This window comes from Triticum aestivum, chromosome 1B, assembly GCF_018294505.1.
Source record: "Triticum aestivum cultivar Chinese Spring chromosome 1B, IWGSC CS RefSeq v2.1, whole genome shotgun sequence".
NCBI lineage: Eukaryota > Viridiplantae > Streptophyta > Magnoliopsida > Poales > Poaceae > Triticum > Triticum aestivum.
In genome coordinates, this window is record NC_057795.1 from 72826313 (window position 1) to 72840623 (window position 14311).

At 43.0% G+C, this 14311-nt stretch overlaps 1 protein-coding gene across 1 annotated transcript; it reads right to left on the reverse strand.

Moving 5' to 3' along the window:
• Positions 1-648: 648 nt before the first annotated feature.
• On the reverse strand, positions 649-6663 carry LOC123107976 (uncharacterized). The gene is made up of 3 exons (XM_044529854.1): positions 6395-6663; positions 1371-5864; positions 649-1293 (listed from the first exon to the last, which is right to left on the reverse strand). The coding sequence occupies exon 2, from the start codon at positions 5852-5854 to the stop codon at positions 4643-4645; it is 1212 nt and encodes a 403-aa protein (XP_044385789.1). The 5' UTR covers positions 5855-5864; positions 6395-6663; the 3' UTR covers positions 649-1293; positions 1371-4642.
• Positions 6664-14311: the final 7648 nt, after the last annotated feature.

The following is a 14311-nucleotide window of genomic DNA, read 5'->3' on the forward strand; positions in this document are numbered from 1 at the left end:
GAATATAGTTCTTCGGAACAAGATTCAGTTGTATATTCTTGGTAAAGGAGAAGGAAAAGAAAAGATTCTTGCTGCTAGAGATAGAAACTGGAAGAAGAGAACAAAGTGGACAATCATGGTAAACACTTCCTCATTTATAAGTTCTATTAGTAGCAAAAATGTATCATGGAGAAATTCCTCCATCTAGCACAATTATTTGTGTGCTTCAACAGGTCAACGCGCAAGATGGAGATAAACCCAGGCTTCACTTCATATACATTAAATTTACCTAATATTCTCCAGAACCAGTATAACAGTTACCATCACCATTCCATTTTATTTTATTCTGATAGATGTCAAGATAACATATCATCTTGAAGAACCAGAGCTTAGCACTCTTGATGCCAACAATTCACCTGAGGTGGTTGGTACACTATGCACATTGGTTGGGCATGTCAAGTTTGGCGGGGATGAGGTGGCGCTAGTTTCCTCCATTTAGAAGAACAATATTGTCGTCAGTTTCGCCACCATACCAACAAAAGACTAGAGATCCAATTGCCTTCTTTCTCTGCTTTACTATGAAAAGAAAAATCATATTGTGGCACATATCACGAACTGGATCCAGTGTCAAGGCAGTGCAAATTACTGGACTAACATGAGTGCTTATGAGATTGAAGCATGGCTGAATATTAACATGCATGAATTGATTGCATTAAGAATTGTAAGCACCACAACGAGAGATGGAAATCTCTTGATACAGTACGTGGTGGCAAGCTCCAAAATTGGAGAATCAACTCAAACAAAAACTCCAGCAGTACAAGCACTTTATACTTACTCCTGACATATGCAAAGCAACAAGACGAGCAGTAACATCAGCAGCACAGGGTGATCCGACGAGTCAAACACGCTCATTAGGTCATGCCACCATCGGCCCCTGTCAAGTGTGATGCATAACGACTCGACAGTCAGACACAAACCGCAAAAAGAAGCCTAGGACAAGAATCCTACCACTGATACTAGTAAAGACGATATGTGTCAGCCTTTCATTCATCAGTGGCATATCCACAAAAGAAACCTTCGTCACAACTGAGAAAGGAAAATATCTCTGGTATTAAGAAAGCTCTGCTTCAGGCACCAGTTATCACCCCCTGGGACGATAACGTGATTTCCCTGACTTCGCTGTCAGAATTAAGGCACTCGCTCAAGAGCTCAACATGGAAGGGGTGGATCTTGAACAGATCTTTCGAGATCAGACCAAGTATGTCTGCGAGATCACCCAGGGCCGCAACCGCAGCCTTTGTCAAACTCTCATCCCTGACACATACATATATGATAAGGGGAAAAACACAATACCCGTATAACAAAAAGAAAGCAGCGAAAACAATGTGCACCTGCTTGGGTCTTTGTAGACAGCTTCAGTGAACTGAAATAGATGGCTGAGCTTTTGGGCCCTTCATACCCTGCAGTGCCGGAGTAAGCCTCAAATATTCCATGTCTCAGCTGGTTATGGTGAACAATCGTATCTTCGTTGCTCTAATCCAAAACAACGAGCTCGGCAGCTACTTGAAGCACTGGCATGGCATATTGCAGGTATTTCTCGACATTCTCGCCAATAGCAAGAGCTATGTCTCCAAAGCATGAGAAAGTTGGAGGTCTGACAGGCCGGTGAAGCATTGAACTTGCAAGATCCTTGAAAAGAACAAGCATAATGCAATCACATCACAGAAAGGCTGAATTTTATCTTCAACGGCACGGCAAATATCACCCATCACCCATACAGAAATGGAGCATATTTAGTATAGTTCTGCAAGCCTGCTTCACGAATGCCATAAGCAACTTCACGAATGGCAAGCATTGGTTTTTCATGTACAGCAGAACTGGGGCAAGCAAAGACACAGGGAAACAGAAACATCAACTGATCTCTGGGAAATTACGGACATCACATCAGAGTTGCTCTGTTTCTGGATGATGACCTGCAGTACACCACACAACAAAGCCTGTAGATCACTCTGCTTCTCCCTGTCACCAGGCAAGAGTATTTGGAGTTAAAATGTCAGGTTCAGTCTTTTCATGATCCCCTGACATAGCTGGCCTATAATGCTCGAAGTTTCAGCTATATTGCTAACTCTCATAACCTCATTCGACACTTCAAAAGCAAACGTGCAAAGCCTCAAATGGGTAGTACCAGCACGATCTGAAGCACAAAGGAGCACAGCGATGACATTAGGGAGATAGGGTGTAAGCAGAGATGAGCTTGACTCAGCATCTTCATAACCTTGGACAAAACAACATATGGATCCACAGACATTCTTGGCCACATTTGAAACATCTTGCTACTCTCCAGCAACAGTCATGATTGGTTTGCATTTGTTATAACTGGAATTCCACTGGCTGGAGAATGCAAAAGCTCAAACATCCATTGAAGGGTCCACGCGGTGGAGACTTTTACCTGGTTGTTTGGATCTTTCATTGAGTTGAACAAGAAATCAAGTCTAGCCTGCATCAGGGGGGTAAGCTTCTCAACAGAGGGACCTTCAAGGATAGAGCTAAATGCAAAAGTAGCTGCCTCGCGACAATGCCAATCCAGGTTTGTGATGTTAACCTTAATAAATGGCATCACAAGAGGGACAATTGCATCACCAACAGTTCTAGCGATGACGCCAAGGCACTTTGCACCACTCATGGAAATGTTCCGCACATTGTCAGCGTGCTCATGATAACCCTCTTGATTCAACAGAGTTTCGAGCAGCATTGGAACAAGTAAAGGGACGGCCTTTTCAATGAAGCATTAAATTACACTAGAGTTCGCATCATCTTCTTGGAGTTTAAACTCTTAATCACAAACAGTTCTCCATAACTTGATAGCTTGAACTGCAACTGGTTCCTCATCTCCTTTGACAGTGCTCGCAGTTCAAAAGCTGTATGCCTGATCTCCACATCTTAAGATACAACAGTATCACAAATTACTTTCACTATATAGCTCCTCCCCATAACGTTTGCAAAGTTGCTTTCAGCAAAATCAAGAGTGTTATATACTCCCTCCGTTCCCAAATACTTGTCTTTCTAGGCATTTCAAATGGACTCAACATACGGATGTATGTAGACATATTTTAAAGTGTAGATTCACTCATTTTGCGCCGTATGTAGTCACTTGTTGAAATCTCTAGAAAGACAAGTATTTAGGAACGGAGGGAGTAGAACTTTAACTGCTGCAAAGACAGACTTCAACACTTAGCTCTGCCTGATTCACTTCACTGAACAACAGCAGGCACTGATCCTGCTCCAAGTGCTCAGGAGGAAACTCCTCACAGACATACCCCAGCACCTCTAGTGTTCCTTGCTGCACTGCAGTAGATGCGCCGTGCTGTGCCATGTTGCCCAGTAATTTGGCAATGAGGTCTCAATGGATGCAACCTTTGAAATGACTTGTGATGAGGCCTGCCTCGCATGAGGCATTAAAAATTCTAGTGTTCTCAACAATGACTCCTTAATCTTTGACTTTGACAGATGGATCCAGGGTGACCCTCTGTTGAATCAGCAGCTCTTTCTTTGCAGAATCCGTTGTGTCCAACGAATTCTTAAGGATAATACCAGCAACCATTCTAGACTCTGGTGGCCTTTCATCACTTGACATCTCTACTGATAGGGAGAGGAGAAAGCTGGGAAGATTCTGCTCCTGGAACAGCTTCAGATCGCCTTCCGCTACCACCTAAGATTGCCGTCCATAGATTGGGCAGCTAGCAGAATCTGAGCTCTATCAGTAGTTGTAGTAACTGTGCAAACAAACATCAAGCAACATTCCTAAGGGCATCCATTAACTGAGCAGAATATGAGTTAGCAAGCAAAGTTCAGAAACAAAAATAATTGCCCACAAATAAATAAATAAAGGGCATCCGTGAGCACTCCTAAGGGCTAGTTTGACCTAGCTTAGTCTTAAAATGTAAGTGACTTCATCTGGATTAAGCTCAGCATTGATAAGATTAACCCTACTAGGTTGTGGAAGTGCTACTTGTATTCGGAAGTTCCCTTGTACTCGCTGTGCTTTCTCCAGTTCTCTTATCAATCAAACTCTCCTCATTTTATCTTATATACCTAAGAGAGTTATCCCCACTAACTTATTTATCTCAACATGCAAGCATGCCACATCACCATACAATTATGAATGGGATAATGCCCACCTCAACATGCCACCATGCATGAGAAAAAAAAAAACCACCACATTCTACAATGCATGGGGAATTTTTTTCCATTCTATTATTCTATTTATATTCAATAAATATTTTACAACTATACATAATCAAATATAGCAAGTCGTATGTATTTTTAATTTTGGTTCACATGTTATTAATCTATAAACATTTATATTCCACACAGTTAAATCTCATTGAAATATATTGCAACCGACTCCCGCAGCAACGCGCGGGGTATCATCTAGTTTATTAAATTTACCAGCAGAAGTAGCGCCCCTGTCACTACAACAAAAAAATTATAACCACAAAAACAAACCAAAAACAGGGTAGCTCAAGATATATCACCAGAAGTACTAGTTTCCTGTCACTACAATAAAATATAGCATAGATTTTACTACCGAAAACAGGGTACAACATAAACTCTTCTGCTGACATAAGAAAGTTAGCCAAGTCCAGCAAGACAGGTAGGGAAGCTATGGATCAGCTGCTGCAGAAGGACCATCGCCACCTTGATGAGCTTCAGTTTGTGCCCTTTTTTGTTTGTCGCCGTTCAGCGCATGACAAGGATCAAGCATACAAGCTTTCATCTCACTAACTTCTGAAGATAAGACTGAGAAGAGAACCTCCATTGTGTAAAGTCGCTTCTCAATTGCCTCGAATCCTTTCACAACTTTCTCGTGCAACCCCTCTATCAGTTTTGAAAGTTGAGCATTGCTGGCAACCGTTGAATCAGGATTAACTGGTTCAGGATTAACTGGTTGCGGTGGCTGATGAGAATAGGACATGGGCTGCTGGTGCTGCACCTCTATAACTTCATGCTCAGCTGAGGCAGCACGTTGTTCACGATTCAAGCTTGCAAGGTGCAGGGAGTACTTCTTGAGGCAGCATTTGGTATCAATGTTTGTAAGGTCACACTTCAGATGGCGAAGAAGACAAAATATAAGAGGTGCATATGGCAGTGCATGATTTACAGTATCAATGGCCTCACACATCTCACTGAGGAGGAAATGAGCAATGTCAAACTGCTTTCCGTGGTAAATGGCATAGGCAAGCTTGAGAAGCATGGTGGTGCATCCACCTCGATTTCCTGATTTAGGAAAAATTGTATGTCGATTTATCCTTTGGATGAGATCAACTTCAGTTTTAAGATCTCTAACTAGACCAATGTCGGGATTAGGTACTCGAAAGAGAGAATAAACATCAAAATCATCCCATGTGTGCAAAACAAGGCTGCCAGCTCTAGGCTCAATCAGCAAGGCCTTTTCAAGATCTTCCTTGGTAGCAAAACAATGCTGTGAGCCTATCATGAAATGCATTTCCCTGCGATCAGGATCCACGTAAAGGGTGCCATAAAATTGTCTCACGACGTCTTCATTCCAAACCCAAGATGGATTGTTGCTGGTTAGACCTTTGAGACCAAGATCCTCATACTTAGTGGACAAATCAAAAGGGCAAGTTTCAGCATCAGCTATATCCGACCACTCCACAAATCTATGCTTAAACACTTTCTTCTCATGACAGAACTGATCATATAGCTCTTTTTGTCTGTTGTCCCAGAAATTGCAGTCAGGAGAGGTAGATCTAGCAGCAACATAAGGATTACGTTGCTTCTGCCTCTTAAGTTCAGGATACCTCAAATGGCCCGATGTCCTCCTCTTCCTCAGCTCCTTCCTTTCCCTATCCATGGCTTTATGCCTGTAAGTGTGGAAAAAAACGCCAAGACTAAGTACTCCAGGTAACAGTTACTCACTAGGTGGCATAACTTTAGAGCTATTGCACAGTAATTTGTCCTTACGAATTCAGCATTTATTTATGTACATCAAATCAAATATCTAGATGATGTGTATAGGATGAGGTGCGGAGCAATTGTCAGCATTGGATGCTAGATGGTTGACAAGAGGTTAATCATTGCATGACAGAAGTCGCAACTGGGAGCAACTAACAAAAAGGACCAAAACAGGGCATCGATGTAAGCTACTGTAGTTATGTGTCAGCACAAGAAAATAGAGATACCAGTCAAGTGAAAAAACAGAAATTTTGCTTGGATTTCAACTTTTATTAAACCAGGACATCATACATTGTTCTTCAGGGGAGCAATTTCCAATCAAGAACAAATGCAGACTGGAAAACCCTTGTCTTCGGAAGGGGATTTGAGTCCCCTTACCCTAAACCTAGGCCATGGTCCGATGGAACGGAAAAATATGGAGAAGGGGGCAGGGATGTACCAATCAGAAAGAACGTTGGCGACGGCTCGACCTTGGGGTGGCGACCAGAAACTCCAAGACGAGGGTATGAAGCCGCGGCCTTCGTACTACCAGCAGCTAGGGTTTGAGAACGGAGACCCACCAAAGTCTTGCGCGGACGAGACGAGCGACGCGGGGGGGGGGGGCGCTCCGGCCTCACCCCAGGGGAGGGTTCGCGGCGGCGCGCAGCATAGGTGGCCCACACTCGGAGAGGAGGCGGCGGCGATCTCAGAGCATCTCCAGTTTCCAGCAGATCTCCTTTGTCCGAAAAAAACAGTACTCTCTTCGTCCCAAAATAAGTGTCGGGCAGACTTGTTCGCATCAACTCCTCCAGATCCTTTATTATATTTTTTTCTCTCCACGCCCTCTATTCTTTTATTATTATTTTCTATACTCTTAACCTAAGCAAAAAGAATATGAGTTACTTAAAATATTTTAAATCAAATTGGTACTTTCATTTTCTTGTTCTACTCATTCGCTCAAAACAGAAAACAACATTGTCGACGTAATGGGAAAAGGGATTTCGGGGATTCCCAAAACATGGTGGAGTGGGCCTCCCAAAGATCTATCTGCATAAAAAAGATTAAGTCATCGGGAAGACACAAAGGGCTTGGAGGTTTGGTTGCCCCGAGCACCAAAGAAGTAGGTGTCCCAAGCATCAAGGGAATGTGTGCCCCGAGCATTGTATGTGTGACAGGAACAACCAGAAAATGAATGGTGCCTCAAGCACGACATCTGACAGAGTTACGAAGAAGCAGAAGCACCTTGATGCATTCCCGAGCACTAATAGGACCCTGAGCACGACCAAAGCCTCTGGGCATGGCTACCTCGGGCGCAAGCAACCTTGTGAGGCAAAACAAACCTTCTCACATCACATTTTATGCAATATCAGGGCATGGTCGACCAGCGCGTTAAATGCCAAACATGCTATCTACGGTAACCCATCACATATTGCATATTAATAGTGTTTTTAAGAGTTTATCACCTATCACACTGACAAGACTACACATAATCACTTTTTTTTACTAAATAGCGCATGCAGTATTGTGATTCTGTCAGTCAAGATGATGACACATGGGCCCTAGAAGGACGTCGGCGACTAGGAGCATCCCTCGCCTGATGACGTGCAGGTTCTAGGCTATCATTGGCCTCCCTTCCTTGGTAAGTACCGAGGCAGACGCAAGAGAACTACGACTAAATCGTTTTGTATCTTGTGTGTGGGAGGCCATTGGGATCTCCCCAACACTATATAAGGAGAGGGGCATGGCCATTAGAGGGGGATCGAACTCTTTGATAGCCACTACTAGTGAAGAAGTAAGAGAATGAAGGAAGAAGGAGAAGGGTGCTTGGGGTAGCTAAAACATTCCCGAGCACCATCTGTATCAACCATGAGCACTCATCTCGAGCTTTTAATCTGCTATACCATAATCCATCGAACATTCATTAAGCAGGAATAGGGATTACACCTTTGGGTGGCCTGAACCTGGGTAATCGCTTGTGTCACTACTTATTTAGTTCATGGAATTCTTAGCCCATGGCTGAATCATAAAAGGGGTTCTCCTGAACCTTAGATGGCGAGGGTTTCACCATCGACAAACATACATAGAGTAACTTGTAATAATACAAACTAAATCGGTATTTTTCCTTTCTTTATCCTATGCATTCCCTCACTCAACTTGCTTCTTGTTTTTTTCACCCATATATATTCCAAATTTGTAGCATCTTGCAGTGATATGGAAATGGATCATTTTTTGTTTGGCATATTAAAGTGTACACTCTTGGATTTAGGTTCCCCAAATTACAAGGAAATAAAATATCCAACCGAGGTCTTGGATAATCCATTAGGGTATAACATTTGATAATACTAAATCTTCCTATGAATGTTGTCAAGGATGGACGGAAGTAACTGGTCTCGAGCTCATATGCTCTTGATATCTTGGGCGTTAGCTAATGCATAGGGATATGGGCCAATTCTTTATACAGTTCGTTTTGAAGTGCTGGTAATTGCGCACTGTGCGGGAATACATATGTGTGTCAGGGCGAGAGGTGGGCCAGCTGCTTGGCGGCCGTCACCGGATGACGGGCTGAGCCGTGGCCCAGAATCGTATTTGTCTGTCTGATCCGTGGCTCAGATATCACTTTCCGTCAAGGGCGGCAGCCTCGAAACGAATGCAGACCCACGCTATTCTTCCCCAACGTGGCCGCCATTTTCGGTATCTGATGAGGGAGAGAGGGAGGAAGTTGGAGAACAGGCGACCAACGCTAATGGAGTTCCCTATGCAGCCAATCAGAAGGTATGAGTGCGTTTTTTTTGCAAACTTTGCGTGCGATTTGAAGGGCGGAGCTCAGAGGGTTGGGGTTTATTTGCTTTCTGTGCCACAAATCCACGCTGATTGAGGAGGTAGGAGAGAGTCTGCTGCCGGAAGGTTCGCCGGCGGACGGTGGTGGAGGTGTTGTTTCTGGTCCACACGAGTGTAAGCGGCAATGGGCGGATATGCGTGGCATCTCTGCACCGGCGGCGATGAGCGAAGATGGGCGAATCTGCAGTATGGCAGCAGTGTGAAGGGACAACTCGCTTCCATATTCTGAGCTCTCTACGGGGAAGATGAATCCTCAGACTCCGTGTTGGAGTAATAGGTTAGGGGAACTAAATTTAAAATTTGATCTGTGCTATGAAGAATTTCAGTAAACATATTTTCAGTCTGTTTGTGGCCGTGCAGTGTTTGCTAAATTTTTGGTATGGCAGTAATCCATAGTATGATATGCATTAGTGTGAGGACTTATGTTTAAAGCGGTTAATCTAATCTAATTAGGCTTTATGTGAGTTAGTAGTTTGAACTGCAACTAGATGGTAGTTTATCAATTTGGTTGATACAAATCATATATAATCCCTTTCAGGTTGAGAATTGGTGCAGCTGCTCCTAGCAGGACACCCCAAACTGCATTGTTTGTGTAAAACCCAGCTGAAAATGTTACTCTGGTGCTAGGTACTACTTTAACTTGCTGGGTGAAGCATATGAGGTGAGCCTTGATCAAGTTCCTTGATTTCTGTTTGATCTGTGGCTTGGAAAGGTCGCTTTCCGTCAAAGGGCGGTAGGCGTGGATTGAATACAGGGCGAGTTCTTCCCTGACGCAGACATCATTTTGGAAGTTCAGAAGCATGGGAGGGAGGGAGTGGAAGAACAGGCGACCAACGGCGATGGCTTTCCTGATGTTCCGGCGGTTAAGCTTTTGTGATTTGTCTCTCCTAGATCCACTCTGATTGAGGAGGTAAGCAACTGCACCAACCAGATCACCGAGATCAGATATGATAAGATGAGATGTACATGCACTGGGGTTAGATGTAGATAGATCATAGATCCATGGTCCTGTCAGCTCTTCACCAAATGCATGCACTGCTGTAGCAGTAGTATTTGGTGGAATTCATGTGCACTGTTACTTGTTTTCTGGGAAAAGAAGAATGAGAAATAGTGCATACCTGTTGTATCCCCTTTTTGTGTGTATAAATGTTGTCCAATTTTCAGAGGATATCTGCAGTTTGGTGCCAGTTAGCTAGCTTTGTTCATAGGCTTTTATTTGTTCAGTACAGGAATGGTAGTTACTTCCGCTAGCTGTTTGGTTTTAGTTTAGTTTGCACCGCCCGATGAATCTACTAATTGGTGAGTAAAAACAAATAAGAAAAACATGGGACTCATCTTAATTAGGAGACACATATCATCTAGAGATGTCCTACCAGCTCCAAGTGTGTTGCGCTCTAATTGAACTCATGGTTAGGTATTGCTAACTAACCATCGAGTCCTTCTTTGTTTGTCACTGCAGATTCCAAAACTGTGAAATAGGAAGATAGATTTCTCCAGTGCTCTCTAACTTTAGCAAATTTACTATAGGCGCACATATTGTACTGTTTCACAAATATGCCATGCCATGCTACAGTGTTTTATAATCTCTATCATTCACATGGAAATCTGTTTACTATGCATTCACACCATATATAAGTACAAATCATGTTGCATTGGCTGGTTAACCCCTCGATCTGTTTGTCCCTGCCTGCATTTTCTCACATTGTTCGTGTATGATGAAGGCACCAAATAAGATACTTGCAATAGTTTGTCAAAATACAGCTCTGTATAGTAGAGATAGCACCACCAGCTAAACCCCTTCTTCATAGGGAGCTCTCATCTGAATCTTTTCATTTTATTTGATGCATTCTGGACCCTATAGTGGAATGAGGCTAGAGGTGACATGTCATTTTAGAATAAATCAATTTTGATCGATAGTTGACACTGTAGTTTATGTTCTATTTGCAGTGGATTTCGAGATACGAGCCATGATAGTGTACGTTATTGCTGACTTACTGTACACTCTAGCATGCTCCTATTATAGTTTTAGAAAGCTATGATATTTACTTTCTAATTATGTTACCCATTTCTTGTTAGTTTTCATCAAGTTTTCTATCTTCACTAACATGTTTTTATTTAATTTCAGTCAAGTTATTAAGAAAGCCCAAAGAATATCGTTGTGAAGATTCCGGCGGAGATGATAATTCTAACAAGTTGTGAAGCTGGTGCTGGAGAAATGTCGCCGTGAAGCTCATCCTTTTGTTGTGTTTGTCAATGGTTGCTGGGACACCTTGTGTGAGGTCAAACTAATCTTCGACTTGAAACTTGGGCACCTTGCACTCTCTTTCTCAACTTACGACTGTCGATCAATGCTTAATGCTACTCATCTCTTTAATTATGAACTATACTATTTACCGTATGTCTGATGTAATGTTAAATATAGAGCAGTGCAGCCTTTTCTGAGCACGCATATGATTCTGCAGCTATATGAGGTTGTCAGCGTGAGTAGGCAGCTTAAATACATACTCCCTCAGATTTGCGTTTGAGTTTGCCTGAATCAGATGGGGGCGGCGGCTGGCGAGAATCTTGCGTGGAGCGTGGGAGGTGGGGTACTAAATGGGCCGAGTCAGACGGTCGTCGTTAGAGTACGACGTCTGAGCCGTGGACCAGAACATGTCGACGCGTCTGAGCCTTCACATGTTCGTCGGCGGGCGTCACATTAATTAGGATAGGTGCTATGGGCCAGGGACTGAAATAAGAACGAATATACTAGTTGAAATACACTGCCAGATACATGGGCAAGTGCGAATCTGGAGGCAAACGAGCGATGGGGATAGCGAGTGCATCTGAGCTCGAGCTCAGAATAGCACTTTCGAGGATGGACCCTTTACATAGGTGGTGAGATTGGATTGGGAAGGTGGAGATAATAGGTGAAGGTATATATGAGCCATGATTCGTGTTGAACCCCCTAGAATATGTATGTCCATGTCGTAATGCACGGACAGTTAGCTAGTCTTAGTATAGGATGAGTTAGCCTGAAAAACACGCCCCAACAGATCGCAATTCTTTAATAATTTGTTGGTGATAAAAACACCTCATCAGATCCAAAGAGGAGCATGGGCTGCGCGATGCGCAAAGCCAGTTGTAATGTTTAAACAAGGAGAAAAGACTCTCTAAGGGCCTCTTTCATTCAAAGGTTTTTCATTAAAAATAAAAAGATAGAAATATAGAAATATTTCCTATAAAAAGTTTAACATGATTGAATTTTTTTTAGATGTTTGATTTCTTGGGTTTGAATTTTATAATATTTTTTCTAAAGATTTCTTGTGCTACATTTCATAGAAATTTTAGCATTCACTCAAACCTTTTGCGAATTTGATGAACATTTTTTGAAAATGACAAACAAATTTGAAAGGATGAACAAATTTTATATTTTGATGAACTTTTTTAAAATCCTGGTGAACTAAATTTAAATTCAATGGACATTTTTTGAATTTGATGAACACAAAAAGTGGTGGATTTGAAAAAAATCGCAAAAAAAGGAAAACAGAAAAGAAAACAAATAAAAAGGGAGGGGTACGCGCTACCTCGATCACGAGCGCCATACATGCCAGGAGCTCCTATTTCGCGTGTGGGGCGCTGGCGAACATGCGAGCGCGCACCCACTCCCCTCCCGCGCGCACCTCATGGGCCAGCCCATAAGCGGGGTTGGGCGCCCCAGTTTTTTTATGCCGTATTTTTCGTTTTTAACCCCCCCCCCCCCCTTGTTTTTTCTTCTTTAAAACAATTCAGAATATGAAAAATGTTCAAATTTTATGGCGGAAAAAATGATTTTTGGGAAAATGTTGCAGAAATCAAAACATGTTTGTGATTTAGAAAAAAACTAATGATTTAAAAAAAGCTCACATATTGAAAAAATGTTTATGAATTAAAAAACATAAATTTCTAATTTGTTTTTTACTAATTCAAAATCCGATGAACATTTTTTGAACTTGATGAACAAAAATTGTATTCAAGAACATTCTTTCTTGAAAAATGGATGAACAAAATTAGAATTAAATGATTTTTTTGAAAAACCAAATATTTTTTTGAATAGGATGATTTTTTTAAAGAAAATGTGAACACATTTTGAATTTGGTGAACTTTTTATTTCGATTAACATTTTTTGAATTTGATAAACTATTTTTTAATTTGGTGAACAATTTTTAAATTTGATGAACAAAATTTGAATTCGATGAACATTTTTTAATCTGATGAACAAAATAATGTTCACGGATTTAAAAAAAAATACGCAAAAAAGTGAAGAAATAAAAAAGAAAAGACAGTACAAAAGCAGAAAATAATAAAGAAAGGAAGAACAGAAAAGAAACAACAAGGAAAACAAAAACAAAAGAGGAAACAAAAAATAAACTCGGTTCAGGAAAAAGTTATAGAACCTTCCCATACCAGGCGAGAATGCACGTGAAAATCCCGGAAAAACTACGCCGGCCCATGTGCGAACAATTCAGCATGGGGGTACGCGTTAGGGCATAGACAGCGCCCTATGCGCCAAATTGGGAAGGTGGAGATAATAAGTGAAGGTATATAAGATTTCCCCTCGAAATCACTAGTTGATGAGTACTCCTTTCAAAGATCACTTTCAATCTCAGGAGTTTTTCATTTTTTTTCATATATCTATTTATTACATGTAGTATTGGCTCCTTCCTTCCGCTTCTCGGGTCGCTCCCGCGGGCGGCCAGGGGGGGCAAAAACCTAGCTGTCGCCAGCGCAGATCCACCGGTCATCTTTCCCTCGGCAGCGGAGGGGCACTTCCTCCTCCCGTCTGAGCTCCAGCAACACGGGTTGCTCATCCCGGCGGGATCCAAGGCAGGACTCCCGCGCCGGTGCGCGCACGGGCTGGGACGGCCACGTTCGAGCGCGGGGAGGCACGTGTAGGGCGGCGCACACTACTAGGGAAAACCTTCGGGGTTTGCCAGCCATTCGGGGTAGCGAACCTCGCGAATAACTCCCGCTGCCTCCAGTTTGCGGGTTTCTTGGATGATGAAGGCCTGCTTCTCCATGGACTGCCGCCTTGCCTTCTGCTTCACAGGGTGTACATTGGGGCACACATTCAGGTGATGCTCAATCACCTCGCTTGGGACCCCCGCTAGCTGCTTGGGTTCCCATGCGAACACCTTCTTGTTCAAGCGCAAGAACCTCACCAACGCCTCCTCTTGGTCGGGGTCGAGGTTGACACCTATGGTGAAGGTGGCTCCCGAGGACCCGTCTTCCTCAACTGGCACCTGCTTGGTCTCCGCCTTATCCTGAGTGAACATCTGCTTATTTTTGGTCGGTGCAACTTCCTTGGCCTTGGAGGCGTCTGTGTCGGCAGGCTGCGCCGCCGCGGCGGCCTTAAGGGCAAGCTTAAGCGCCACAAGAGCCTCCTTGGTATCTCCAGCTATGGTGAGGACGCCCTTGCTTCCGGGCATCTTCATGAGGTTGTAGGCCGGATGGGTTGCTGCCATGAACTGAGCCAGGGCAGGGTATCCAAGGACGGCGTTGTACGGGAGGCCGATGTGAG

Bases quoted from the DNA above. Each gene is read 5' to 3' on its own strand.
- LOC123107976 (XM_044529854.1), bottom strand. From the start codon at position 5,854: ATGGATAGGGAAAGGAAGGAGCTGAGGAAGAGGAGGACATCGGGCCAT.